Source organism: Antrostomus carolinensis, unplaced genomic scaffold (genome assembly GCF_000700745.2).
Source record: "Antrostomus carolinensis isolate BGI_N321 unplaced genomic scaffold, ASM70074v2 scaffold2645, whole genome shotgun sequence".
In the NCBI taxonomy this organism is placed as follows: domain Eukaryota; kingdom Metazoa; phylum Chordata; class Aves; order Caprimulgiformes; family Caprimulgidae; genus Antrostomus; species Antrostomus carolinensis.
This window is the reverse complement of record NW_010316916.1, coordinates 1630-27765: the sequence shown is the minus strand read 5'-3', so window position 1 is coordinate 27765 and position 26136 is coordinate 1630. Positions and strand designations below refer to the sequence as shown.

Sequence of the window (26136 nt, the reverse complement as noted above, 5' to 3'; positions counted from 1 at the left end):
ATTTAGGATGAGTTTTCAGCCAGAAGCTCTGATTTGGGAAATGTTAACAGAAACAGGCATGCAACCAGTTTTGAAACTCCAAGAATTCACAAGTATGGAGTGCAGGGTTGTTTTCTAAATTCACCTTTAATAAATAAATCTCATCAGATTTGTGTATTTAAGAATAAAAATTGCTTTACAGAGAGGAGACTCCTGTGTAACCACACTGTACTGTTTCCTTCCACTTATTGGCGTAGTCCAGAAGGAAGATAGAGTGGCAATAAACCCTGATAGTGTTAGGATCGTAGGTGAACTGAGCATAAATTAAAGCAGACTTAAGGCAGATCTAATTATACCAGCAGTCAAGCAGGTGCCTTACCAAAGCTCCAAATATTGGGTGGCACTAAGTTGGATTTAATCCAGTTTTCTTTCCATCAATATTTGTATGTCAGCCAGAATGGCAAATCATTGTAGTGGAGAGTGTGAGAGGGTGAAAAAATATACTAGCAGGTGGGACAGATGGTCATAAAGGGAATAATACTAGAAAAAAACAGCTGGCTCAGGCTGAAGTCTAATTTGTAAGTCCATTTCTGCCTTATGGCACTGTTCCTGAAGATTAGCTGCAGTCACCAGAAAGGGGTAGAGTGTTTTAGAAAATACTGTATTTTGAGGTGGAGTTGTGTGTGAAAGTTATGATGGGAATTCAGGTACTGATTGCAGCTTCATGCATTACAATAATTATTTGCAGTCTCTTTAAATTCATTGTCAAATTAAAAATAAAAAACTTTATAAATGAGGGGAAAAAAATAACACTAGACAATGACAAATAAAATTTGGATTCATTCTAGGGAACTTCACAAACACTTCTGTGGCAGGCAGTTACAATTTCAGAAACTATAGCTAATAATATTTCAAAGGAATCAAGTTGACCCATGGGGCTGACTATGCTCAAGAAAGCTGCAGTTTTGTGCCAGTAACCTAAATAATCCAAGATTGTGGGGATGTAGAAAACAGGGTATGGTTTTGGTTTATGCTTACATAAAACATATTGTTCAAAGTGGATGATGCCCAACATTTGAATGCCAGATTAACCCTCTGAAGACATTTCTTTTTTAGAATACAGTGCTGTGCTTTTTAGGTGGGGTGACCTTCTTTGAATTTTACTGCAATTTCTGCCTGACTTGAAAAGGTGGAGTTGACAAGTCCCTCTACACTGGGAGGGAAGGAATGAATGCTACCTACAGCTTCTGGCAAGCAGTAAGCCCCTCTGCTAGCTGCTCGCTGGTTTTGATTCTCACAGGCTTTTTTTAAGTCAATAGGTCACAATTGGCACTTTGTTCATTTTAGCTGCTACCGAACTACCTTAATTTGACTCACTTCTGCAGTTAAAAATCTCATCCTGACAGCTCTGTGATTTACAGGCCACTTAATGTGTCACATTGAGAGCTGACACATGACCAGTGATCTTGGAACAGATAAGAAACATCAAAGGAAACAGTGATTATGCTAGTTTCCTGCATTGTAGAAAATGTCAAATCTCTAGGATTTATCTACCTACCTTCTTCCACTAGAGTGAAATCTTCCCCCCCCCCACCCCCTTCCCAAACTATTGTTTGCATTATTTATTTATTTAAATAACTGGCTGTGGTTTGTGACCCTAACCTCAGAAGTTGTACTTGCAGTGATTTCTAAGAGGCATATGGTATGAAACCAGTAACAGAAAGTGCAGTGATGCTCTCTCTATACCTCTGAATGTATTTCAGAATGTTGAATCAAGAAATGCACATATCTGGTTTTGCTCTTATATGTGGGGGTTTTTTTTTTTTTACATTCAATAATAGCATGAAATAGTACACAGTTATGTCTAAGGCACTTAATGTTTATGACTAAAAATCTGGTAATTTCTTTAATGTGTTTATTCTGCTTATTGTACTGTCACAAGACAGAGTGAATGTTGTTCAGATAATGTAGTGATCTGTTTCCATATATAACTCTTAATTTGCTTTCTTTTAATGTGTTTATTAGCTCTGACTGTGAACTTGTAATATTTGGTCTTAAGAAACTAAAAACATATGATTGCCTTTTCTTTCCCCCATGTTATCAGTCCATATCCAGAAAGATCATTTTGGTTTTTATGTAACCTTTCATCATGGAATAAATTTTCTCATTGAGAGACAGATACATGGAATGCTTTAGGAAGGTTTTACTTATTCCTATTATGTTCCTCTGTGTTTTCATGATCTGAAGCTGCGTAAAATTAGGTGGGCATCTTAATGGTGCAAAGTTCAGTTCTTTTGTTTTAATTTTGAACAGCTTATTTACTGTACCAAAATGGTGCAGACCTTCTAGGGAATACTGGCCAGTCTGCTACACCAAAGCAGAAAAAAGTAGCTGTAGTTTACAAGTGGATCTGGATTGACTTGCTAATATGAAGATTTGTGGTAGTAATAAATTCTACTAATTGTGGTAGAAATTAGTGGAATTTCGGTGGAGATTCTGTATCTGAATGGCACCTCATGTTACTCTAAATAACTGAGTATTCTCGCACAGTCTTCTGCAGACAGACTCAACCTTTCCAGGCTCCAAGCCAGTGGGATGTGAGCCCATGGCAGACTGGAAGCTATACAGGCAGGTTAGTGCAGTGCTGTGCTCAAACTAATAATCCCTGTTGAGATGTTGGACTTGCTAGGCTGAATACAGAGCTATGCTAATGTGTTTGCATGGCTTCCAGTTTGGAGGTAGCTCATGTCGCGCTGTGTGAGATGCTGGATTTTCTGTAATGATGTATGCTTTTAGTGTTTGTTTCTTACATTGCTATCATGTTTTAAAGCCCAAGCTGTGAACTAGCTGACATTGTGCTAGGTATTGTACAAATTAGAACATAAAGATTATTTCCACGCTATAGGTATAATTTACAAATAAACAACAAAAAATCTCTGACAGTTTCTCCACAGAATCTAAAGCTGTAGTTTATTTTACACCTGGATGAAGTATAAAGAAACTGAAAATTTATTTCCAATGCAGGCGTGTGTGGTTGAAATTAAGAGTTTGCCAGTGAAAGTTTTACAGATGTTGATCTTGTGTTTGTAGGTCTCTTCACACAAATGTAGTTGTTCCTTGTAATAGGACCTTTAGTTGCATGTTTTAAATCCTGTAGCCTTTGCATGAAAAGACTGAATTTGGTTTGCTCTGTCCAAACATACTGTGCTGTTTCTGGTTCTCTGCCTTGTTTCATGTTCTTCACAAATAAAGCAACAGCATTAAAGATAAAGATCTTACCTTGGAAACATTAAAAGTGTAAATAAGGTAGTAATCTATGCAGTTAGGATGTAGTTTAGATGTTATTGCAGTATACAGCATTTCTTGTCATATAGTGTACCTTAGAGTTGGAAAAATTCCTTTTTTCTCTAGAGAAAGAGATGCCTATTTTCAAAGGAAAACCTGACTAATTATTGCATTTTCTATGTTTATATTATTGAAACTACTATGTTTAATTACCATGTTTATACTAATGAAACTCAAGTGCATCTATAATTCCTGCCAAATACAGTGGGATGTAGGATTCCTTACTCTGGGAATTGGAAGAGGAAGCAATCCATTTTGAGATATAAGACAGTTTTAAGCTTTATTTTAGAAAAGTATTTTATATGTGGAAAGGTTGCCAACAGAGATAAAGAATAAACAATTCTTCAACCCCATTTTTTTTAAAGAAAAAAATGTTCTTCACCAAATTTTCTTCCTTTCCCTCCAATGCAGAGATTAAAAACCTATAAAATAGAATAGTCTAATTTTTTGAAACATCTTTTTAAAATCTGAACTAATTGACTGTATCACATTGGCACAATATTAGAGTTACACGCTGAAAGTTGCACCCTTTGAAGAGTTTAGAAGTACACAGTATTTCTCTTGTATTTTCTTTTTCCAGTAGGTAAAGTTTCTGACATGCTCAGAGCATATGGATCAAGGGAATGCTAAAATGTTTTTGGAATAAGGACATATATGCGTTGTAGTCACCACATTATGTACAAGGCTAACAAATATAAATGAGTTTACATGGTTTATATGTTTTCATATCTCTTCCTTTCCACCTTGTTCTCGATTTGTCATTTTCCACTGACATTAATTGCTTATTTACCTGCTGAAGCATGTGGGCACTCAGTGAGGCTTTTTGTCACGTTGCAGCTGTTGATTCTTCTGTGGTTTTAGGGTTGAGGGGCTGTTAGGAGAATGCTCTGTGTTTCCATTTTAAATTCAATATCAGACCCTATTTTAAAATTTAATTGATCAGATAGAACATTTCCTTTGTGCTAAGTCGTACGGGGAAAAATTTATTACAGAAACTTACCAGTATCTTGATGCTGTGATGAGCAGTAGCTCCCTAAAATGTGTTTATAGGAAAGCTGCTTTGATATAAACTGCCTTGAAGCAGTAAAAGAAAGGCAACCAATTGGAGGTAGAAATATATATATATATGTGTGTATGTATAATGTTACACAATAAAGCATCCCCAAATACTCTGTGGCTTGGAACCACAGGCCCTCTAGTCCATCCTCCTGCTGGAAATGGAACTCTCATCAGCTGAGTGCAGTGCTGCTCTGCTATCTTGAAGAAAATGGTTTTTTCTGATGTCAATTCTGAACCTCCTAAGCTAAGCTGTGTCAGTTACCATTTGGTAGTTCATCTCCATATAATTTCCATGGAAGTACACAGCTTTATCTGCTGTTAGATCATGATGCCAAGCTAGAGGCCAATTCTGTCATTGTTAAAACAATATTTAGCATTTATAGACTGGGCATTGCTTTAGAAAAGGTAATTCTGATTTTGTCTCAATTTCAGATGAATCTATTCACTTAGCTTGTCATCGATGGCAGTAAAATGATTTTGTTTTTGTCATGTGTTGAATAAAAAAAAAAAGAGAGTAATAACACTAGATCTCAGTACCTTCATATCACTTGATTATGCCTCCTGGCAGGGTACCTATATGCTGCAGAATTACTTCAGGTGATTTACAAAGACATTCCCTCTTCTTCACCTGTCAAGAGGGAAACCAGGTACAGAACAGAGAAGATTGCCAAGGGGGTTCTGTAGCGCTTTGCATCCGCACAGGCATTGCACAAAGTCATTTGGATATTACTCATAATAGCTGGGTAAGACTGACTTATATATCTGCTGCTTTCATTCCAGTTATTAGGAAGGTATGGGTGTAGGTCACAGTAATGATCAACACACAGTGTGCTTGCAGCCCAGAGCTCTGTTTTGCTGAGAGAGAGAATAAACAAAGCCCAGTATGTGTTAATGAGTATTTCAGTGGGTGTTAATTGCAAGGGGGAAGTGGCTTTCCTGTAGGAATCCGTTCTGCTGCTACTGAGCAGCAACTAGTTCTTAGTGCTGTGAAATAATTCACCACAATTCTTCCATGATATGCTAAGAGTTGATTTCCTAACAGTCTACAAGTGAGTTTCTCATGCTATTGGGAACCCAACTGTGGCATTTGAGATCTGTGGAAGCTCTATTTGATTTTACCTTGGTAGCAAGTAGTTCTGTGTTACTCTTCAGGTGGGTAATGTCCTTCAGCTAGTTGCAGGCTTTTAGCAAATAGGTTTTCTAAGCTGTAGTAGAGAAACTGATCATCCCATTATCTGAAGCTGTAGGATTTGCAAATAGAGCTACTTGTCTTTAGCAAATAAAAGGAGCTTTTAGCTAAGATAAAATGAAGATACTAGAAAAACAGTTTGGCTGAGTTGATTTCTAGCATAAAGAAAGCGATGCTTTATCTTCTCTTTAACTAGAAGCTTAAGATATAGTTGATGTCTGTAAAAGCCCAGAAACTATACTGGAATTTTGGAAATTCTACTTGGCTTGTATAATTTTCTGGATTTATTTTTCCCAAGGTGAATAATTGCTTTTAAAATACGGGGCTTTAGCAACAGCCAATGATTCCCAAAGGAAACTATCTGACTCCAAAACTTAAAAAATCCATAGTCTTCATACTTATTTCCAAGAATTCTTAAATTTTAATGTCACTATGATATCAGGTCCCCAGCATTGATATTAAATGTTTTCTTTGCTGAACACATATGAATAAGAACTATAATTTAGGAAGATAATTTAGTCTTTTCCATAGGGTTCTGTTGGCCTTTCTGCTTGTTTTTGAAATTATCTCTATGTCCTGACTCTCATGAACTAACAGCCTAGAGAGCTGGAAGAGTTTTATTTTAATCCGGTACTTAGTCCTCATTTCTAGAAAAGTACTGAATGGAATGAATTGGCAAAATGTGACAGTTTCAGTGGCAGATCAAACATTGACATTAACAGCAATTTGTAATTTACCTTCTGTCTACCAGTGTGAGAGGATGATGGCATAAGAGAAAAAGGCAAGTGTGGGTAATTGAATGTTTGAAAGTATTTCTGGAACCTCTATGTCAGTGTCTGTACCATGAAAGCATTTTATATTCCCAAAGTTTTTGAAATTGCATATGAAATGATAAACTCTGAATGCCTTCATTCCATGAATCCACTTTCTTGCATGTCTGCGAGCTTACTAAAATCAGGGTAAGAAGATTTAATTGCAACTGCTCAGGACTTGGACATGTGAGATTATGATTCTATTCTTGGCTATTCCACATAACATGTTTGTAACTGGCCAGGCTACTTAGGCGAAATATTTCCAACTTATTTGTCTGAAATTTAGGTTTGCAATTCATTTCTTCCTTCAATATATCTACTTTTTAAGAAACACTTAGATGTAAATATCCGATTTTTTTTGTTTCACTTTCTTTGTGTGAAATAGAAATAGTATTTCCCAAACCAGGAGGCATTAATGTCTTAAATCTTTGTGGACCAAACTTATAAGTTTTGTTTTCATACAGCATTACTTGAACATCTGAAACATTGCATTCTTGTACAAATATGTGGTGTTGGTGAAATGTCACAGATCTCTCTCTCCCGGTTTTGTGTCACAGGCCAGTGTGAGCCCTCAGCTTGTGTTAGGCTCAAACCTTCGCCCAGGCAAAAACTCTTTCTAAAAATGGAACATTGTGTTTATGCTACAATGCAGAAACACAGTGGTTGTGAGGCAAGGAGCAGCACACCATCAGGAATTGCATTAACCAAGCTGTCACATCTTTTGAGAAGAAGCAGTATATACTAATAGTGAAGAATATGAATAGTGGAATTAATTAATGTATTCCATTAGTGAAGAATGGTCCTAGTTGTGTATTTATGCAAATATTTGAGTATGAGTCTATGAGAAGGCTTTCTGTGCAAGGAATTGGGCTTTTAAAGAATTACAGTCTAATCAAAAGCCCAACTATATCTATATTTCAGACATGAAGTGCAGTCACATGGCCAAAGAGGATTTTTATATAGCTAACTTGACCAGCAGTGACAGTAAGCTACAGCAGTGTGGTTTTCAGTCCAGGCCAATGTCTGCATTAATGCCTGCTCGTAATTCCTCCCTGTTCACACTTTCTGATCATCCCATTTAATTAACTGGAATAGCTGTTAGCAAATAGAAATAGTTTATAGGACCAAAATGGAATAATGTGTACGGTTTTTGTTCCTATGTTTAATAATCTTATCAGCATCTTGATGGTTTATATTTTAAAGAGGCAGTCATATTTGAAATGTTTTATATAATTCTGTGGTAAATGAGATACTAGAAAACTGTTTTTCATAGATCTGAAAATACCATTAGCTGGAGTAGAGGAGATAGACACCATTAAAATCAAATACATGCGTTCCTTAAGATTTCCTTAATATCAGGTGGGTTTCCTTAGGATCTGTAGGAACTCTATTCCTTCATCTTTCTTAATTTTAAAAGTATATTATTTTCTGAAACTTGTGGCAGTGGAGAACGGGCTAATGAGTAAGGGACCAAAAAACCTCACAAACCCAACAAAACCATTACTAGTCCATTTAATTTTCCTGAAGCAGTAGAAATGGGTGAGTCTATAAAGATTTTGGTAGTTTTGCCTCCTTTACAATCCAAATTCCTACAAAGCTGGGGGAAAAGGTCTTGATTAACTTATATGGGCTTTGGATCAACTCAACGGGAGCTGGTACAGGGCAACATTTCAGCAACATATGGAAAAACTCTTAAAATTTAGTTAGTGCCATTGAAGTCAATGAAATTAATTGAAAACATTATCCATGTGCTTGAGTGTTTTGTAGGGCAAGATTGGTTTCTTCAGTGCTGTCTCTACAGTCTAGCCAGACTGTAGCTTTCCAACATCTTTATTTCCCTTCTGGTGTGTTTTGGGGACTGCATTTTCAGCTCTGCTGCTGCCCTGGGGGCCCTTTTCACTCTCTAAGACAAGAAGTTTACCAACCACTTATCTGTTGTCTTGTCAGAGCAGGTTTACTTCCCTTCTTACTGCTCCAAACCAAACATTCCTGCATCAGAGCTGGAGCATCCAGCAGGTCAGGGGAAAGGTCAGAGAAGCCAGCAATGTGTTGTGCCCTTCTGCTTTTCTTCCTATTGCTTGTGGAGCGTAGCAGAAGCTCATTCTTTGGTTTGACAAATATTTGATAATTATCTGTTATGGATCATTGAGGTAGTTGCCTTACAGAGGATGGACTAGACAAAGTCCTTCCAGCCATGTTTTCTGTTACTTCCATGACTGACTCACAACTGATTCAGAGCCTTGATTCCCTTTTGCTTTGTTGTTTGTTCCGTGGTTTATTAGCCTGTGCACAGGGAACCTGATGCAATGATTCCAGGCCCCAGTCCAATTACATGTGCTAACATATTCTCAGATGAAGTGTCAGGGAAAAGTTTTGTGTTGAAAGATTTCTGGGTGTTCTCCCTGGAGTTACATGTTTCTCCCTTCTCTTTTTTTTTCTTTTTTCTTTTTTTTTTTACAGTAGGAAGATTAGGTCTGTCTTCCTGCTCAAATCTTATTATATCTTGGCACACTTTCCATTCTCAAGCCTCGGGCTCTGCTGTAAATTTGAAATAATAATAATGATGGTAAAGGGATTATAGGATAGCTTACATTAACATTGCTTTTTATACTTACAAGCTACTAATAGATTTATGAGAATTTATTTAACTGTCTTATTCTGTTTGGAGTTGGTAGAACTCTTATTGTTCTTATTGTTGCTACTGTAGACATTCTTATTTTCATCAGAGCTATACAGGGCTCAACCCTATATAGAAAGTGATGATCTCTGCCCCAGAAAACTAGCAGCCTTTTCCAAATAAGGTGGGGATGGCAAAAGAAACAAAACCACAGACCTTGGTTTGCCCAAGGCTGTAGGACATAAATCTCCTTTTTTTTACTGAAGTAGGTGCTGCTGTGTGGTGTCAGCTGGAGTTTTTAGTGGACAGAGCTGAGTGGTAGCAAGTCAGACAAACTAGAGAATAATAACATCTGCTAGAAGAGGCTGCAGTTGGTTTCATCGACTGGAGCAGTATTCAGCATTTCTATTTCGAAGACAGGGTTTAAGAACAGGCAGAACAGGTGATTCCTTATTTTGTCCCAATGAAGGAGAAAGGTACCAGTTGCCCCACCACCCCACACAGCCTCCGTAACCTTTTCCTACTGTGTAGTTACATAGCCTGGCACTGCTGCTGTCTGCTCTGATGCCATTGATGGAGGAGTTGGCACGTCATCCCCAATTCCTCTCGGAGTCTGGCAATAGTTTGGCACAAACCCTTTTTTTTTGTGTGTGTGTGTGTGCAGTAGTAGCTGTTAAACATAATTCGTGGTATCTGCCTACAGAAAGCAGGTCTGTGTGTTGAAGGTTCTTCCAGGATCAGGTTGCTTGTAGTAGCTACTCTACAGGAGCAATTAAGTGAAACATACAGTAGCTTGAAGCTGCTGGGATGGAATATCTAATGGGATGAACTTCTCCAGCCAGCTAAGATCACTGTTCAAGCCAGCAAGAAAATGGAAGCAATCCTCTGCCGCCTGCAGCTTGTCATCTGGAAAGTGATGGAGCTGAATGAGTTGCAGGACAAAAGTGGTAGCTTGCTCATTTTTGGCTGCAAGTCCAAAAAAAAAAACAAACTTGTTAAAGAGAACTTGTTTCACCTTCCAAAGGTGAATTAACAAGCCACTATCTTCAGCCTAATTAGTATCTTCAACCTAGTTGCCCATCACTGCTTCTCTTTGACAGTGCAGACCTCTTCTCCTCAGTCTATCATATAGGAAGAGCCTCGGGTTCAGGAGGCCACACAGAAGGTGTTGTGGGGTGAAAGTAGCTGCTCCAGCAGAAATAATGGTTTCCTGGGATAGAGATGTGTTTGCTTGGGAAGGCCCAAAAGCAATGATGAGGGTGCCACAGCCATAAGAACTGAATGGCAGGAAAAAGATATCCTCATCCCTGGAGCCCTCCTCAAAACCATTCTGTCTAGTCCCAGCCTTCTTCTCTCCAACTCTCCCTGGCTACACTTTGTAGTAATTCCTCATGCTCTTTGTAATCTGTCTCCTTCTCAAAATCTGCTCTTCTATTTCAGTCACATTTTACTGTTCACAAGTGCAAGGGCAAAACAAATTATTGAATTTTGCCTACGCTTCCATGTCTGTTATTGCATCAGAAGGCACTGATCTTTCCTAGGATATGCTTACAAACTCAGCCTAAGTAATTAAAAATAATAATTGCAGTTGCTTTGTGATCTTGAGTGAATCACCTTGAGTAGAAGTCAAGGAGGTTACTTATTTCCTCAGAATAGATTACAGTCAGTCTCACTGAGTGGATGTTTATGTCTTGAGGATCTCTGCTGAGACTTGCTGCTATAGTTAGGTAACTTGTAAGCAGTTTTACAGCTGAGGCTGCCAGTTCTGTTTTTACTAAGGTAATTAATAAAATGCCTGGCCCAGCTCAGTGTTTAGGAAAGTTTGGATATGTCAGATGAATTACACCTGTTACAGCTGCTCAACCTACTGCTTATGGTCTAGTAGTTTCAGTGCAGCGAAAAGAACCACAGCCAAGAATTATTTGGGAGGGAATTGGTAAACTTGATGGAGAGAGTAGGACCAAATATGTACTTGCCATCTGCACCTATGTGAGACAGCTCTCCAGGGTAAGAAAGGTAGGAATGTAGTAATGAGAGTAACAGCTCTGGCCAGAGGCTGCTGTCAGCTCCAAATCTACTTAAGGCTGTTGCAGAGGCTGGGTGGAAGAAGCCATTAAACTGACATCTTGGCTAGGGGCATCAGAACGTCTTGCTACAGCTTTGGGTAAAATTGGCACTGACCAGCATGTCGCTTTTAATTTGACCTAGCTCATAACTGACAAGATCTGTTTTGATCAAATGATGAATTTTAGTTTCGGGAGGTCACAATAGATCTTTGCTTGGGCTGAGTAACGTTTCACTCTGGAAGAAGTTGCACTGGAATCAGCAGACACTTTTCAGATGAGGGGCTATTCAGAAAAGTATGTCTGGATAAAACAGTGGCCGTTTGTAGGTGTAATGTTGCTGTAGAAGCCCTGTGAAAATCAAAAGTATCCAGCTGGCTTCCCCAGCACTCCCTTTTGCTTACCATAGGCAGGATGATCTGGTTCTTCCTGGTTCTTACCAGAGTGCCCCAGGCTGGGACCTGGGGACGTGTCTTTTACATACTGCATTGCCATGACATGCAGAGTTTGCAGGGTGGAACTACATCTTTGTCATTTCACTTTGGGCAAAAAAGGCCAAATAGCTGCTGCACTCAGTAGACTGTGTGCCACATCTGCTCCTTTCTGTATCTCCCTTAGCCTTTTTGTCCCTGCCTTTACTGGTTTTCCTTCCAGTTTAATGATTTTATTAGGCAGCAGCATCAGAAGGTGCTTGAGAGCACATTGATAAACATAGCAGGAGAAACACAAACCTAGTTGAAAATTGCCCTTTGTATTGGCAGTACAAACAGTGGAGATCTGAATGGGGGTTACTGCCAATCCTTAATGCATCCTTAATGCTGCTTTCAGGGCTGGGGGAGTGTTGACAAAGATAATAAATTAATTACTGTTTATAAAGGTCATAGGTGATACCATGGTAGCACTGCAATAATTTTTTTAATGAATTGATATTAAAGTAGTAGGCATTGATACTGAATCAGTACTCCTGGCATTAGTCACCTGGCCTTGCTCTGCTCTCTTTGTGTGGGTTCTTCTGAGCACCTGGTTTCCCCCCTGCTGGTGCTGCTTGAACAGCACCACAAAATGCTGGGGAAGGACTTTGGGGCTGAGTTAAGCCAAAATGGTCTGTGGGCCAGGTGAGATGTTGTATAGGGCGTCCTATCACTCAGGGACTTAGAAGAGGTTGAGGGTGTTGGCAATACTCAATACTTCATGCTGCAGACGACGCTGTGGGATAGAGTACTCCAAGGATGGGTTCTTCATCCTCTCCCCTGCCATCCCCCTCCGTGGGAAGTATTGCAGCACTTGATGATGTCTTGACATGAAAAGCATTTGGATTTTGAAAGATTCAGGTGGTTTTGCAAACTGTTAATTTGCACTGCTTGGTAAAAAGAGGGAGAAAAAACACAATAGAATTAATATGAGGGAAGAGCCTTGAGAAAGTAATGGCCAACAAAAATCTTAAATGCATCTCCTGAGAGCTTAACAGGATTATAAGGATCAGTAAAATTGCCTTTTTTGCTTGTTTAATCATTTTTGTCCTACTAACCTGGGCAGCTTAGCCTATATTTGAAGTCTTCTGCAGGGTATTCCTACTGTTTGAAAAAAGTGTTATGGGTCAGGTGTCATAGAATCATAGAATGGTTTGGATTGGAAGGGACCTTAAAGCTCATCCAGTTCCAACCCCCCTGCCATCAGCAGGGAGACCTTCCACTAGACCAGGTTGCTCAAAGCCTCATCCAACCTGGCCTTCAACACTTCCAGGGAGGGGGCATCCACAACTTCCTTGGGCAACCTAATATTGTGTCATACCTGATATTGCTGAGTCGAGTGTTCACAAAATGTGTGAATGAAAGCTGGTTTCCCTAAATACTGAAGAAGGTGAGAGACAGCAGGTGGGCTCCTTGTTCAGAGCACGCAGCCCCAGGAAGCTCCGTGATTCAGAAACGATTTGCTTCCTTTCTGGATAAGCATCATAACTCCCTACCTCTCTAGGCTTCCTGCCTTCAGCCTGAAATCCAGTCCAGTGATTTCTGTTTGTGACTGCAGAAAGTCCCCAGTCCCTGGGGCTGTGAGCTAAGCAGTGTAGCCTACTGCTCTGAGCCTTGGGCACTGCTGTGTGACCGCCCGTCATGCAGGAGTACCCAGCGTAGGAGTGACTCTGGATCTACGACCCTCTTTGGTATTAACCACTAGAGCATAACAGTGTGCTTGTATTTGCTCTCATTTTACTAAATTATCACTCACATAATGGAGACTCTGTCCAAGGCTCTCTTGAACCCCAGATCTCCAAATCTGGAGAATTTGGAGTTGTCAAAACTGGCTCAAAGAAAAGCCCAATTGCTCTTAAGTGAGCGTGTTTCTTCACTTGTGGCTGCAGCTTGCTTCTGTCTCCATATGAGCTTGTGGGCCTGTGGGAAGAACCAGGTTAAAATCCTTCACCATCCTTGAAGTTCTTTGTTAACCCCAATGAGTTTAGGAAACCGTTTTATAGTGCTGCCTTTCAGCTAGGTGTGCTACGACCTAGTTGAGAAGGTCACAAACTGAGGCATGAAAGCAGAAATGAACACAGAGATGGGAGCTCTAGGGGATGAGACTCCATATGATAATTCTGGTCCCCAGGTCAGTTTATTGTAAAGATAATTACCTTAATGAAAATGACCTGGGATGAGACAGAAGCCTTGACTTCAGGGAGAGCTGTTAATACCACAGGCAGTAGGAGTTCTTTAGAAGCTGTGATTCTGTCCAGAGATAAAGTCAAGGATATAACTGTGTTGTACATCCTCACCTAAGCCCCACTGACATCCTGCTCCTGCGTTAAGTGTTCTCCTGAGCTGAGTTTTGCATTGTGGGTAATTGCAAACACTTTTTTTGTGGCTTTTATTTTGATCCACGCTCTTCTGTGGTATCTTCTTTTCCAAAGTGCATGATAAGAGTTGTCAGGTAAAATTAATTTTTATTTTCAGGGCACCATTAAGTAGTGCTTTTCACATGGGAGCATTCACTGTCAGCAGGATAAAGGGTACTGTAAAGAGTTATGAAGAGTAATTGTTGTTTCATCAGATTATGTGTTAGTTCAACCAGGCTAATGCACTGTAATATCTGAACAAGCCCTGTAATTGGAGATAGTTTGAAATAAGCTTTTAGCTATTCATGTGCTACAGCTCTTAAGTTAATTTCATATCTAAACCATTAAGGGGACAAAAAAAAAACCCACCAAAAAAAACCCCAGAGCAAAAACCAAACCACCTCAAACCAAAACCAAACCAACCGATCAATAAAAAATAAGATATTATTCATTAAAGACATCTTGAAAATCAGGTTGTTCTTTTTCAAAAGCTTGGGACTATTTTTTTCCTCATTTTGCAAAATGTGTGTTGAGTTTGAAAAGTCAGTCAGTGATGGCTCTTGCAGAACCACCTTTTTACTGCACATGGAAATCATTTGAACAATAGTCTGAAGTGCCCATGTTCCAGTCTATTCTGTGTGTACCCAACATAGAGTAAAATTTCACCTGGGGGCCTGTAATCAGAGTCATTTCTTTCTGACTCTTGTTAAGAAGGAAAATGGAGCTTTGAATACAATTCTTTGTTGAATTCTTCCTTGCCTCTCTGACCAGCACAGTTTAAATGCACAGGTGGTGTAGAAAGAGAATGGAAAGGATGGATCAAGACTCTGCCCACTTCATAGCCTTCTCCAGTTGTTTAGCACCTATCTGTGTATAAAAAGGGGACTTACACGGCCAGAGATGCTACTTTCCTTCTTCCACTGCTGTTCTTTAGGATGATTCACACCATACAAGCTACTATCAAGAAAATTAACTCAATCCCAGCCAAAACCAGTACAAAAATCTATGCTGCATTTCTGCAGCTAGTCATGTCTTGTAAAAATCTCTGCAGTTAATCATGCAGAGAAACAGTTAATTAGCCTACTTTGCTAATGGGATCTTTCTAGGAAAATGTGAATGAAAAAGCTAGTGTGACCCAAGTAATCTGCTGACTCTGATCTCTCACACTGCTTTTATGCATTAAAGGAAAATCAGTGTAACATATCTACTTAGTTGTGAGGGGGATTAGTTTCTGATGATCTCCTTATGTTCTGAGGAGCATAATTGGGTGTTTCTGAAACTTGTATAGATGTCTTAATCTAAATGTCCGAGAAGTTTTCATCTGCTAATTTTCTGTTTTTACACTTTGTACTGCTTCCTCCACTGAACAGTGCTTCAAAATCTGCTAACTACTGCTGGTGTAAGCAGCACTGTGTATGTGTGCACACACAGCATGAATACTTTGCCAGCTATTTAGCAGTAGCTGTCCTTTATCTGTTCTGTCATTACATATTCCTGCAGGTAAAATATTACATTTGTCCATGTTCACTGATGCAGAATCATTTTTAAATCAGTCTGACTTAATTATTTTTATACATTTCATATTTTGTCTTCATCTTCCTTCAGGCTTCCGACTTGATTATCACTCCAGCTACGACTTTCAAGGAAAAACCAGACCCCAGTGGTTTGGTATTTGGAACTGTGTTCACTGATAATATGCTGACAATTGAATGGTCCATGGCTTCAGGATGGGAGAAACCTCATATTAAGCCACTTGAGAACCTTTCGTTGCATCCAGCCTCCTCATCTCTGCATTATGCTGTAGAAGTGAGTACTGAATTGATTTGGAAGCTGCTGTTTTGTTTCATTAGCTCTTGAAGCTATAGCTTTGTAATCCTGTCCTATTACTATTTATTAGTATTGAGTAAGATTTTTGTTTTGTTAACTGATATCCTTCCAGAATAATTCCATTATTTAAAAGGGGGTTATGTTTATGTTGGTGTAACTCAGAAGCAACTCTGATCTGTGGATTTTAGCTCACTTAACTTTCTAGATTAGCAAAGGTGAGCCCTTCCTTGTGTGGTGACAAATTCATTTAAGAAAGCATTCTAGTTCACTGACAGTGGATCAATCCAACTACTGTCTCTGATGCAACTTTCAGTGAACCACTGGATAAGACCATGTGAGATTCCAAGAGTAGCTTTAATTTGGGGATTGAACAAGCACTTTGAGTGTTATTTTAAGCTGTTTTAAAGTTTCATAGCTTGGATTGCAGGATGGACTAGACAGATGCTTGTTTGTAACTCCAAACAGCTCTGGAGAGCTCCAAACTAGATCTGATGCATTCAGCATATTCAAGTGTATTTAAGCAGAGAATATACAGCAAGGAACTTTGGAAAGTGAAATGTTAAGTCGGAAACCAGCGTGGTTAACAGTTTCCGTGCTTAGCTGCTTACTGTCTAAAGCTGCCTTTTGTGTCTCCAGAGCAGCTTTGGCTGTACTCACATCCGTGTGAGAGCCTTGTTAGGGCACGTATGCTGAAATGGAAGCCTGCTTCTCCTCCCACTTCTGGGTAGGTGGGAGTGTCTCCACTGAAGTTAGTGGAGTTGCTTGTGCTTCTTTTATTTTTTTTCCTTTTTATTTTTTTTTTTTTTCCTAACCACTAGTATAAGGAAAGGATCAAGCTTTTCCCTGCTTGCTGACCCTGCCTTCACCATTTTTTGTTGTTGCTGTTTTTTCCACATCTAGTCACCAAGCCTCCAAAGGTCCTGTGTAAATTGCAACAGGCCCCTGTGACTAAGGCTGCAGCTCTTGATCTGCCTACGAAGTAAGAAACCACGCTGGAGTCCCAAATCTATATTTCACTCTTAGTAGCATATTGCTTTAATGCTTGGCCTCTGGCCCAGTCTGAAATCATTGCTAATACAAATATGCTCTTTTTTTTTTTTTCCCCATTTTTTTTTTATTCTTTTACCCTTATTGCATCACGTTTCCTCTAGCCAAGAGGACAGACAGAGGAGAATCTGGTGCCAATGCTGTGGCTCAATGAATACACAGTGGGTATAATAAAAATGATGAATTTGGCATTCCCTCCCCTTTCTCCTTGCCCTCCATGATGCAGTGTGATAGTCTGGATCTGCTGAACTCCAGATCCAGCTGCTGTGATGTGCAGATATCAGATAATATTGTTTGCACACCACTGTAGCAACCAACCATCAAGCAACCACAGCAGTTGCTTTTATTCAAGTTGAGCATTTCTGGAACACATCACTGTCTCCTTTTTAATGAGTGAAAGGTTTTACTGAGCTCTGGAAGGTTAAAAGTATTTCTTTTTTGGAGAAAAAGATTTAACAGCTTGAGAAGGCTTTGTGTTTCAGTAATGGTGTGATTCTTACTTCTCTCAAACCATTGATCAAATCTTAGTAGTAACATTCCTTCCTTTTCCCTCTCATTAAAAGTTCTGTGAATGTATTTGGGAGAAGGGGTGGGGGGAAAACAACTGTTCTGTGATAAGAAAGTAGCATTACAGAAATGTGGTATTAGTTAATAATTGGTCCAATAAGAATCATACCAAAATATCAACCTTATCACCAGCTATGCCATCCTATATTAAAGACAGAATTTTTTCCTTGTAGCTACAATATTTATCCTAGGGACAGTTTCTTTTTTCAAAACTGTGTACAAAGCTTTTAATAAGGTTGACATTGCCATAGAAATAAGATAAAATTTGAGGGCTAAATATTCTGGGTTCTAATTCTGGGTCTGCTACATAGTTGGCACGTATTCTAAGGAAAATTGCCGAGATTCCTTCAACCCAGTTACAACCCAATTAAAGTTTGTCATGTGCAGGGACCTAGCTCTGTCATGGGACTGCACAAAAACTTTCTAAACATTGTATTTCACTGATCCTTATGGGAAAATGATATAGAATTTAATGATAATAAAATCTTGACTATTCTACTGAAATTACTTATACATAAAATCTTTAAAAACAAAACAAAAACCCCCCAAAAAAACAAAAACCAAGAAAACCTGCATATGTAGACTTCCAGCCATGTAGAATGTATTTCCAGCCATTTTTTGTGGAACAGTTGGGAGGAGAAATCTGATGAAACTGATAGCAGTGCTGCAGTTAAATTCATAGAACTTACACTGAAAATTAATGTACAAAGAAATACTTCAGAAAATAAATTCTAAGAATCTGAGCTCTTGTCTATAAGCATAAGTGATTCTTTAATACTTAATCTAAATAAGACTTGTGTATATGTATATATATTAATGTGAGCTTATATAATACATGTGTTTTCTATCTATAACTATAACTGGAAATTTTCAATCTGTGACGGAAAATAGCCATGGATATTTTTGTGGGTGTATGTTTTTTTGCTGTGGTTAGTAGATGCTGTAGAGCATTCTGGTGGGAGGGCACTGATGGGATAAGGTTTCCTGGTAAATTGATCATCAACACCAGTCATCTGGATTCTGCAGTTTGATGGAATAATTATGACTAATTTAAGTTTCCTGTAAAGTATAGATATTTTCATGCATTCTTCCTCTAGTGTAAGACTGATGCATTTGTCTCTCATGCTAGCTAAACCCCCTTCCACAGTGCTGGGCTAAGAGACCAAGATTTTGCTACAACTATAGCAAGAACTACAATGGAGTTCCCTTAATTACCTTTTTCTATGCTTCCTACCAAAATGCATTTTGGACAGAGCCCTAAAAATGATTACCATATATAATTAAATTCTATAGATCTTTTCCGTAAGGGAGAATCCTGTTTTGCCTCGGCTTTAGGTATAGGTCAGAATGTGAGGGAATAGTTAAGTCAAACACATGCTACAAATTTTAATTGTTGTAACCAAATTATGAAAAAAATGGTTATCAGTAAGTCCCCTGACAGAGAAAATTTATCTAAAGCAAAGGAAGGTTGTCTGTGTACTATAAACTTTGTAATGCCACCTCACAGGAGTGAGTGTGATGCAAGGATTAACTAGTTTGCATTTATGCTTTGAGTACTGTGAGCAGGAAAGTGAAGCTCTCTTTTTTTTCCAAAGGGTGTGTTCTGCTTTTGCACAGATCACTATGGGATAATATGTCTCAATTATTATTTGATTTCTTTTCCCTCCTTTTTGACTTGGTAGTTGTTTGAAGGAATGAAGGCTTACCGAGGAGTGGATGGCAAAATCCGACTGTTCCGGCCAAACCTCAACATGACCAGGATGGTGCGATCAGCAAGACGAGCAGCTCTGCCAGTATGTAGCCAAGGCACCTTATTCTCCTAAAGTCAGAGTGTGTTTTCATTTTCAGAGTGCAAATCTCTGAAGCTTTATACTAGTGTAACATTTATCAAACGCTCTAACTCTTGAATAGCTAAACTTTGAGATCTTATTCATTGAACTGTTTGAAATACATTTTTTTTTTTTTCTTTTAAATCACAACAGTGTTTTGCTTTCTTTGTTGTCTCCCTACTGCCTCAGATGTACACAGTCTGTTTCTGAGGTGTGAACGCTGTTCTGCAGGTATTTGCCTGCAGACAGCTGACGAAATTGTTTTGGCCCTAATGTTCTTCCTTTTCTTCTTTCCACTTCAGTTAAGTCCTTCAACCTCTGAGTGCCTTCACTTTTCGGTCATGCTAGCAACTTAACACTGCTTTTAGCAGTTGTGTATTGGCCAGTGAACTTCCTCTCATACTTATTAGCTTTATAACTGTAAGAACTTTGTAAAACTGGGAGATTTGGTGGGAGTTATAACCCAAAGCACTCTTCTCCAGAAGAGGTGGTGCCATAGCTTGCAGCATGCCGAAGTGAAGGTGTTGGCTGCACAGAGGGATCTCTCCATGTGCTTTTCTGCCTTTGCTTTTCCTTCCCAGTGTTTTGACCAGAATGAGCTGTTAGAGTGCATCCGGAAGCTTGTGGAAGTGGAAAAGGAGTGGGTCCCGTACTCAACCGCTGCCAGCCTGTACATCCGTCCTACCTTAATTGGAACTGAGGTGTGAAACTTCCCCCCCTCTCCCCCCCTCCTTTTAACTTATGTATATTTAAGCATGAGGCAAAATCCTCCATCCATAAAGAGAAATATGTCGCAGTCACTGACGATAGTATTACAGTTCAAGGGCGAATTGTTTCTCTGTTTTAACTTCGAAGTGAGTCACCTGTAGCTCTACTTCACAAATTTCTGTTGGCCACAACACCACCTAGTGGGCACATTGATTCAGATCACAGAAAGTAAACTTCGATTAACTGTTCAGAGTGGTAATGGCAAAATTTAGATTAACTTTGGTTTTGTACTGAAAGGATAGTTATTTATGACATAGTAATGTTTGCCTTTAAAATACTAATAATCCGGAGAAAATGTGAGGGAATAGAAATTTGTTGTGTGGATTTGGTGATTCATTTCATACCTCCACTCTGACCTTAGTGAGGAGGTTTTAGATTTTAGCCAGTAAATTAAGATGGCTCATCTGAGAGAGAATTTTAGCAGAACTAGGAACAAGTTCTTGTGTCAATTTATTCCTGAACTTTGATAAACCTGACCTTATAAGAGGCTCCTTTGCAACTAGGTGTTGCAAACTCTGTGAGTTTCATGTGGGTGTCAGTCAAGCCTATAGTATTTATAAAGGGAACTGGAAACACAAAGTTTACTTTAATTAAAACTTTAAGGGGTTTTTTGTAGCAGTGGTAAGAGAGAAACCTGTAATGGTAGAGCATAGGATAAGGAAACTAAAGATTGTATGGTTCCCAGCTAGGAACCCTAGCTTTTGCAGTTTCCACATCTGTAAGTAGTTACCATACATGAGCATTATACATTTCATGTGTGTTCTAGGACTCCATCAGTTTAATGCTTGTAAACTAGTTGCAGATTTTCAGATGGAAGGATCTCCACTCAGTGACTATAAAGTATTAATACTAAAAATTGAATTTTTTTCCCCTGTTTTTGGTTTTGGAAAGTCTTTTACTGTTGAACTTTGTTTCCAGTTAGCCAACATCTGGCCTTTCCATAATGTCATATGTTGTCTCTGGGTTGCATGTCCTGCTGATCTTTTATGAATCAGCACAATTGGGAAAGCCAGTCAGCACAATCTTTTGAACTATATGTAAGAATCGGGGAAAAATATCAAGATCTCAGTGAATTAATCTTTCTCTGTTAGAAGTTTTGCTGAAGGTAGACAGAAATCTAAAGAACCCACTTGGCACCTGAGGGAGGCTTATTTGAATTTTACAGTAGTTCCATTGTTACACTATTATATTCCCTCCTACCTCACAATTTAGCTTCATTTCCTTTGTGCACAATGTTTTGCTTAGACCTTTGGTCCAAAAGATTTAAGTTCAATAACTTTTTTCAATGGAGACCTGATCTTAGAAACCAAGGGTGAGCTTGTTCTTTTTACAAGACTGGTTTATCTGAGCAGAGAGAAAAAACAATAACCCATTCAGTTGCATAGAAGATCCCAAGAGTCACGGGCAACCAGCTGTACGTAGCCCTGCTTGAGCAGGAGGGTTGGGCAAGGTGATCTCCAGAGGTGCTTTCTAACCAAAATCAGATTCTATCAGTGCTGAGCTTTGTGAAGAATCATTTAGTTAAGCAGAGTCTACCACAGAATTCAGACTTTGACCAGTGCCAGGCTTTTCAACTTCACTTTTAAGTACTGATGGTGATGACTTGAAGTATGAGAAGCCATCTCTCAGAGAGGAGAAAGAAAGGAAAAAAAAGAAGTTATACATTCCAAGTTACTTCCTGTGCTGTTGTGTGAAGCATTTCCAGCAGGCAAATCATTTTAACTTGTCACACAGTCATTCACAGGGCCAGCACCCAACTCTGCCAATGCCAGTTCTAAGTGGCACTGGCTAATTCTTATCACTAATGCAGCTGACAATGGTTCCTCTGCTGTTGTCATTGCTAGCAGTGGCCCTGGCTGCTCCTCCCCACAGAATGCTTTGCAGCTTTCTGCTGTGATTAATTTGTATAATTATATACTACCTTGTTAAGATAGTTTGAGTTCTCAAAAGCTTGAAACTGTTTCAGAAGATTAGAATAATACACAGGTAAATGAAACGGCTGTAAGTGCATGGTGACAGTAAGTAAAATTAGGGTTTGTTATGTTGCTTGGATGGGGGGGGGAGGAACTTATATAAATATTTTCTCTTAATTGCAGCACTCTGCATTGTTCTGGTAAAACCACACTCAAGCTGCAGGTCCTCTGAAAGCAGTTTCAGAAGCTAATTGTACAGCATCTGATGTTTGGAGTGAAGTATACCAGTAACACTTGATTTTTATTTTTTTCTTACATTCCTTAATTTCAGCCTTCCCTTGGAGTGAAGAAGCCAACCAAAGCCCTTCTGTATGTCATATTGAGCCCTGTGGGCCCTTACTTTGCAAGTGGGAGCTTTAATCCAATATCCTTATGGGCAGATCCAAAATATGTAAGAGCCTGGAAAGGAGGAACGGGGGACTGCAAACTGGGAGGGTAAGAAAACATAATTCTACATCTTCTATGTAGCTCACAAAGGAGATCTGGTTTTTAGTGAAGTATCTAATCCAGCAGAAATAGAGGTATTAAATGTAACAGTTAAACAAACAATGTACTATAGCAAAGATTTCAAAACTGTACTCTGCAAATGTTAATTATAGAATTCAGTTGCATATTTTTGTTTGGATACTGCAGCCAATGCACTATTTGCAGAGGTAGTTTTGTAGCATCTCAAGCTAAGGGACTGGACCTGGAAGGTGTCCATGTAGTACTTTGGCTGTTGCCCTTGTAGAAGTTGACACTAAATATATCACTGCTGTGCTACAGCATTCAGTATAGTAGCCTGCTGCCAAATGGGCAGTGAGCAGCATTGACTGCTGGCCTTCCTTGTCAGACTGACCATCTGTGGTTGGCTAAGGGAGTACGAGTGTTTAAGGGAAAGCACGAGACAATTCTCTGCACTGACTTGACCGTAGTCTGGCAGTTTTCTGCTGAACTAGGCCAAAGAAACAGTTAGGTAGAAACATTATTTTTAGTGTTCAAGTATTTGACTTCTAAAATGAAACTGCTTAGGACTTGACTGGAGCAAGCAACTTGGATGTGGCTAAATAAATGACTCGGTTATACATCCTTGGTCTTTGGTTTAAACAAAGCTTATTGTCTCTACCTGGGAATGAGTTTCTTTTCCAGGTGGCAAATTAGTAGTTGTAAAGTGCTGCTCAACTGAGCTGGTGGAATAATCAAAGGGCAAGAAAACAGCTTTCCTTCATTCAGTCTTATAGTCTGAGACCTTTACTCTTTGTGAGTTTTTGCTTAGTTTTAAAATCACAGAATCACAGAATGTTGGGGATTGGAAGGGACCTCGAAAGATCATCCAGTCCAATTCCCCTGCCAGAGCAGGAACCTAAATGAGATCACACAGGAAGGTGTCCAGGAGGGTTTTGAATGTCTCCAGAGAAGGAGACTCCACAACCTCCCTGGGCAGCCTGTCCCAGTGCTCTGTCAACCTCACAGTGAAAAAGTATTTCCTTATGTTTACAGCTCACACCCATTGCCCCTTGTCCTACCATTGGGCATCACTGAGAAAAGCCTGGCTTCATCCTCCTGACATTCACCCTTTACATATTGATAAACATTAATGAGGTCTCCCCTCAGTCTCCTCTTCTCCAAGCTAAAGAGCCCCAGCTCCCTCAGCCTTTCCTCAGCAGGGAGATGCTCCACTCCCTTCATCATCTTGGTGGCTCTGTGCTGGACTCTCTCCAGCAGTTCCCTGTCCTTCTTGAACTGTGGGGCCCAGAACTGGACACAATATATTAATTGTTTCCTGTCCATCCTTCATACATCAGCTGTGAATAAAGGAATAGTCTGGAGTCACTACTGATTTGATTTGTGCCCAGCATGATCACACTCCAGTGTGATCAGCACTTTGAAGCTACTGACTTTGAGTCTTGATGGTTGTTGAACATCAGAAGCAAAAGGAGTTTTTCCCCCTTTCAAAGCAGCTACAGAGTAAACACATCCTATTTCAGTCAAGCTCACTCTGTAGGCAGCATTTTAGGAAAATAGTTGCTCCTCAAGGATATGGAATTCATCAAGGCTCATCTGCAGCTCCTGAAGCTACTAATTCTATTAATGTCTTTTATTGGAAAATAAATAACTAGCCTCTGGTGATTTTTGTGTTCCAAGAGGTCCATCTGACATATATGATATGAAGTAGGTGGTTTTGTTTTGCCTTTTTAAAAAAAACAAAACCCAAAACATGAGCTGGATGCTAATTGTTCCCTCTCCAGAACGCCAGCTGCTAAATAGATAGAAATGCTTTCCTAAGGTGTCTTAACAGCAATGAATAGAATGTTCAGAAAACGGAACAAGATGTATTTTTAAGACAATTTGCATGGATACATTTGAGCTGTTGATGCTGTTCAGTCCCTCAAAGTTTTTGGGTTGTAGATACAAATGATTTAATAAAATACTAGTAGAGTACTTCCGATGAAAATATTCTGGGGACAAGCAGTGACTGTACAGAGCACTTGCTCATAAGGTAGATTTGCACACAACCTTGCACAGGAATGAGACAATACCCGAGCAGATGCTCATACTGTTTGCTCTTTCTTTTCATTTCTGGAAGGAATTATGGTTCTTCTATTTATGCCCAGCAAAAAGCCCTGGAGTTTGGCTGCCAGCAAGTTTTGTGGCTTTATGGAGAAGATCACCAAATAACTGAAGTTGGAACAATGAATCTGTTTCTCTACTGGTTAAATGAAGATGGAGGTATAGTAACACAAAACATGAAAACTTTAATAGAGCAGACAGTTGGGACTGTAATCCACAAAATTATTATTAGAGTGCAGATCATAAACTTCTTAATGAAGATGATTTATGAAGGGAAATGTATGTCCTCTTCTGAAAACTGATAGGTGAGTGTTAGTCATACTGTTGTGAAAGAGGAGATTCTGGAGCAGCTGTGAGTACTGCCTACTGATAACATACTAAACTGTTGGCACAGTCCACACGCTCAGAAGGGTAGAGTCTGGCCATACACAAGATCACACTACAGGTTTGCTGTCAACTCTAGCAGTGTGCTTGATCTCGAAGGAGTTGTTGGGTCAGAAACAATGCACACATACTGAACTAAAGACACCTTATAGCTGTGTAACTCTTCACACTCTGTGGCTTTGGGCATGAGTGGTTCCCATCACTTTCTGGCAAGTCAAATGCTGCTGCAGCATTTCAGCATTCTACTGAGCATTCTACTGCTGAACTCTGCTCTTTCTTTGAAGAATTTGAAGTTCTGTCCAGTGGAGGCTGAGAGAAACATGTCAGTCAGTGTTCCACATCACTAATGCTCAAATGATGCTTTCAAGATACACCATAATTCTTGAAGCCACTTTTACCTCTTTGTACCCCTAGTCATCTCTGAGCAATCTACATCCTGATTAGAAAACTATCTAGTTAATGAGCAGCCAACTAATTAGGCATCTCAAAAACAGCCATTGGGCATGCAGGCATTAGTGCTCAGAGGTAATAGCTGTACCTGAGAACTGGTTTGGAAGACTACGTGACTCAGAGTCCTTAAAGAATCAAGCCAATGTATAGGCAAGTGAGCAAAAGGACACCTCCTGACTTCCATGAGTGTTGGCCCTTGGTGTAAATCAAGTGTTACTGAGTTTTTGCCTGCCAGCAGATGAGTTCTCAGTGTTGAATGAGTGTGAAGTCTTGTGAATGAAACTATAAATATGAGAAATGTTGTTGTTATAGCAGCAGCAGATTTGTCAGTGTAGCTAGATGGCCAAATTCATGCCTTGTGTAACTTCACTGGAGAGACACGATAATGGATTTTGGCTCTTTCTGCCCAGGGAAAGGACACTGAAAGGAGGACATAATTAGAATTCAATGTTCTCATTGTACTTAAACCAGGAATATGCTGGAATTATCCAGCTGCAGCACGGTACTGTTCCAAAGATCTGCCAATCACTGTGTTACTAGTGCACTACTGAATAGTACTACTGAGGTGGCTGTAGCAAACAACTTGCAATTCATGCCACCCAGGCTAACTGTACGCAGGCAAACCTGCTGTTTCACACGACGTGGTCATTAGCATCAGTGGAGCACTTTGCTGTCTCCCAGTGTGTCGATCAATGCTTAATTTATGATCTCTTTGGCTGAGAGTCACTCTTGCTGCCAATGTGTATCATCACGTACCTGCCTGTGGCTTTGCATTGTGATTTAAGAAGTGTTAGCCATTATGCTTTGTCACTTCACAAAGGATACGTGCTTAGGCTGCCGTTTTGATTTT

The 26136-nt window shown here is 39.5% G+C and overlaps 1 protein-coding gene across 1 annotated transcript in view; it reads left to right on the top strand.

Annotated features, from left to right (window-relative positions):
- LOC104519399 (branched-chain-amino-acid aminotransferase, cytosolic) overlaps positions 1-24611 on the top strand; it is a gene marked incomplete at its 3' end in the record, with an annotated part of 28654 nt that extends 4043 nt beyond the window's left edge. The window contains exons 3-7 of the mRNA XM_010168380.1: positions 15497-15697; positions 19015-19125; positions 19743-19862; positions 22174-22337; positions 24469-24611. Of these exons, the coding sequence (XP_010166682.1) occupies positions 15497-15697; positions 19015-19125; positions 19743-19862; positions 22174-22337; positions 24469-24611 (739 nt within the window). The remainder of the gene's footprint in view (positions 1-15496; positions 15698-19014; positions 19126-19742; positions 19863-22173; positions 22338-24468) is intronic.
- Positions 24612-26136: the final 1525 nt, after the last annotated feature.